At 43.2% G+C, this 4,028-nt stretch overlaps 1 protein-coding gene across 5 annotated transcripts in view; it reads left to right on the forward strand.

Moving 5' to 3' along the window:
- Window positions 1–3,761, forward strand: part of CCM2 (CCM2 scaffold protein) — a 35,890-nt gene extending 32,129 nt beyond the window's left edge. For all 5 annotated transcript variants that reach the window (XM_066585610.1, XM_066585611.1, XM_066585613.1 and 2 more), the window contains one exon: window positions 309–3,761. In XM_066585610.1, the coding sequence (XP_066441707.1) occupies window positions 309–613 (305 nt within the window). In that variant the 3' untranslated portion in view covers window positions 614–3,761. The remainder of the gene's footprint in view (window positions 1–308) is intronic.
- Window positions 3,762–4,028: the final 267 nt, after the last annotated feature.

A 4,028-nucleotide genomic window follows, 5' to 3' on the forward strand; every position in this document is an offset into this window, starting at 1 on the left:
TTTATTCCCTATCCTGTCGACACCGGCGGGGGTGAGCGGTGTGTTGCGAGGGAGAGAGAAATCTCCCTCCATCTCCCCTGTTCCCCCCCCACCCCCCCGCCGGCACCCGAATCTTTGCGGACGAGCAGGCAGGTCATGGTAAGGACAATACTCACGCGAGTATCTGTCCTTACCAAGTACGCTCGCTCATCTCTATTAGTAATTTAAACATCTTATATTAAACAGGGCTTCTTAATGTTTAAAAAAATATATGAATCTGCAGCTTTCCACGTTCACAGTCTTCCTTTCTTGTCCCTTCTTCTGCACAGGGCTCCGGCCTTTCATCCCTGAGAAGGACAGCCAACATTTTGAGAATTTCTTGGAAACCATCGGTGTGAAAGATGGCCGTGGAATAATCACAGACAGCTTCGGCAGGTACAGGCGGACTATGAGCACTGCTTCAAACTCCACCACGAACGGCAATGGCGCGGCAGAGGGATCGGACGACCAGTCGGTACCGTCTGAAGGAGACGAGTGGGACAGGATGATCTCTGACATTAGCAATGACATTGAGGCCCTCGGATGTAGCATGGACCAAGACCCCCCACCACCAGGGCCGGTAAACTATTCCTGATCCCCACCCTGGACAAGTCCAATGCCACTGGTGGGTATTGTCGCATTTCAAAGCTTCCTGGCTGCCATATTGCAAGTGCAAACCCTGAAGCTGTCGGATCATTGGCACACACTTTATGGCCGTGCCTTCTATCCCTTGTTACTAGACAGAAATATTGGTGCTCAAATTTTGTTGGGCCTTAAGACTGTGCGAGAGTGACCCTAATGTGGGCAACTTTTATATTTCAAGCCCATTTGTTACACCCACCCTGTACATTTCTGAGGTTTGCGAAAACAGGACTGAATTTTTACACAGTTTTCTAGTTTGCACAAGAACTTTTTACATTGTTTCACTCCTGATTCAATGTGGTTTTTTTATATATGTATAAAGTTCAAAGGTGAAAAGAAGAAAGAAAAAAAAACCAAAAAGTTTACCACAATGTGAATCCTGAAATGCGTGGGCAGGTCAGTGCTGACTTGATGATGAACGACGTACGCTTGTGTTCTTGTGTCGCCTTATGTATATCAGTGTAAGTTGTATTCACACCAGTGTTTGCCTGCAGTTACATAAACGGGGTGACCGTGCAGGATGGACATGGTCCATGATGGTGGTCTACGGCTACATGAGCTGGATCTCAGGCTTGTAGCCTCAGGCGCTCGTATTTATAGTTCCCTGTTTTTGTTCATATAACGTCTTGCGCTGTTTACAAGAATCGGACAATCTCGCTGTTCATTTTTCGCGGATCCGGTTCTACCATGTTGCTGTCTTATCCATGAGTTCTGCCAGCGTGCCACAACTTAATGTTCTTATATTTTTAAGTTCCACTGAGATGTTACAGATTTGATCTGCATTGCAGAAGTAATCGCCCCGTCCCCCAGACGTCCCTTGTTGCTGACTTATCGCACTGACCAGGTTGCTGGGAATATTTTAGGCAAAAACCTGAGAATCGCATAAGTTTTTGAATATTACTGCGGCTATTAAAGTTCTCCAACTACCCATGTGAAGACGTAACTACCATCTTAAAGGTAATGTTTAGAGGGGGCAATTGATCGTCCAAACCTATGCAATTTTAAGTGATGGTCAGCCCGTGTGCACACAACCACCAACAGGGCTCCAAGCGAGAAATCGCTTATTAGTCCCTTTGTTTCAGCTCGCTGATGCGAGTGACTTCTCGCATAGTATAAAGGAGTCCTTTTAATCATTTAACCCTTTCCAATCCACTGTCTGACCTCTGAAGACATTATGATTTAAGGCTGTACAGCTCCGATTTTGGAAGGCCCCCCTTCGGGGTTCTCTTACTGTATATTGCCAGCCTTTCTGCTGTCGGAACCTATCCAACGTGTCACCTCATGCAGTACTGGCTTTAGCCAGCAGATAGCGCCGTTGTATAATGGCAGAAAAAGAGTAAGCCCCCTAGGAAAACCAGAATACAAATAGGATTGGAAAGGGTTAATAACTACCTGTTCGCAGTGAATGAAGGCGGCAGCTGGAAGAGATCCCCGGCGCTCTCCACCTCCATTCACTGAACGACTGTCGCTCCTTTGTGAAAGCACAGGTACCTTTTAGTACCTGGTAACACCAATTCCTATAGATGGACTTCTATTATTACCTGTGCGTTCCAGGTCCTGCTAGGGGGGTGGGGGCACTTACTTTTTCACATGATTAATATGGGTGTTGGATAGCTTGCAGTAATAATACAGGCCATGTTAGAAATCATTCCGTTTCCCTTTTGTCGTCTTTGATGATTTTTAAAGGGGGTCAAATACTTTTTTTTTTTAAGATAACTTTGCAGGTATTTAGCTTTATGTAACTTGTACTGATCTTCCATTACTTTTGTCTTTTGCTCTAGTTACATGCAGAGCTGTATTCAATGTTTCGCTAGACTTCTGTTCTCTGTCTCCATGACCATGTATAACCCCTTTCTGCTCACGGTCTCCATAAAGCATGTCCTGTTATGGTGCATTTTGGGAAATATCGCAAATATACCAGACATTATACAGTTGACATAAACATAGAAAACCTGCATTTCCCACAATGCACTACATCATGTTCTTCTGTTCTGTTAAGAGTTGCATCTGTGGGGACAGTGATTAGTGGATTACAGCAGAATTGTGATTGCAGCTCTGGATGTGATTGGATTATGATATGAATAGCGATCAGTACAAGATGAATATAGCTAAGTATTTCCATAGTTATTGTATTAGAGAAGACTTCTAGAACAGGGCTCTCCAGCCTGCGGATCTCCAGCTACTGTGAAACTATAACTTTGGCTGTCTGGGCATGCTCGGAGTTGTAGTTTCATGACCGCAGAAGAGCCAAAGGTTGGAGACCACTGCTATAAAGTGATTTTTCAAATGTAGCACTATAATGAAAAGTTTTTTAAAAATTCTTTGTTAAATTCCAACAGTTTTCAAGATCTTTGCTTGCTGTCACTAATTGGAACTGATGGGCTGAGCTTGTCCTGCTGACACCGATAATGATGTATAACAATAAGAGCGGACAGCCGGGTCAGGGGAGACATTGTATCCTGCTGTCTTGAGCTCACAATAGACTTAATGTGCTGAGAATTAGGCCAGGATGAGGGGTTTTTTACCTTTGCCAATGCACGGCCAAAAAAAGTACATTCACTGACGGCAAGCAACAATCGTGAAAATGGCAAAGAACCCATTACCTTAATCAAAATTTACATTGTGTAGGTGGTTAGCCACGTGTCAAGGTACCACAGATAGCAAGATTTCCCAGAATTCCCTGCTAGCTGGGCATATAGTGCAGCAAAACCAAGATGGGCAAAGCTTTTTTTTTTCATAATTAGTCTTAGTAGATTAGTGAATTGCCCGTTAAGCAATTTGCTGTACACGAGGCCAAAATGGAGTTGCCCTTTAAATATTGCATTGAAGAGTTCAATTTATCCTAGTCGTAGTGGAGAATAAGTTGAGGGCCCTGATCATCTGTGGCAGCCACCTTGATCAGGTCTGGTGATTGAAGGTGCTGATTTGAAGGTTTGTGTATTGTGTGTTGGGCGGAGACTGAAATTTTAATTTGTTTTTAATTTTGGATTTTTTTTTGTGCCTTTTTTTATTTTTATATCCTCTTGGTTTACTCAGCTGTGTGTACACCTCAGTTTGTGTGTATTATTTTTATATGTAAATATATACGTGCATCCAACCCAGACATTGTCTTGTTTCCTCATTTATGACACATGATGTTGACTTCTACCTTGAGATCCGTCTACTGCGGTGTAGATCCTGCACTGAATGTTGGATGTCGGTCATGTGGTTACATAGTAGTGCCTGATGCACTAGGGGTATAAAAGGTATAATTAGGGGAGGGTCTTGAGGATAGATCAGATAAAATAAAGTGCATGTGCAATATTGCAATCACCTTGTTGTTTTAGAATGAGACCACTTTACAAATAGTTTAATTGGAAAATGTTCCA

The sequence above is a fragment of the Eleutherodactylus coqui genome, chromosome 12 (genome assembly GCF_035609145.1).
Source record: "Eleutherodactylus coqui strain aEleCoq1 chromosome 12, aEleCoq1.hap1, whole genome shotgun sequence".
NCBI classification, from domain to species: Eukaryota; Metazoa; Chordata; class Amphibia; order Anura; family Eleutherodactylidae; genus Eleutherodactylus; species Eleutherodactylus coqui.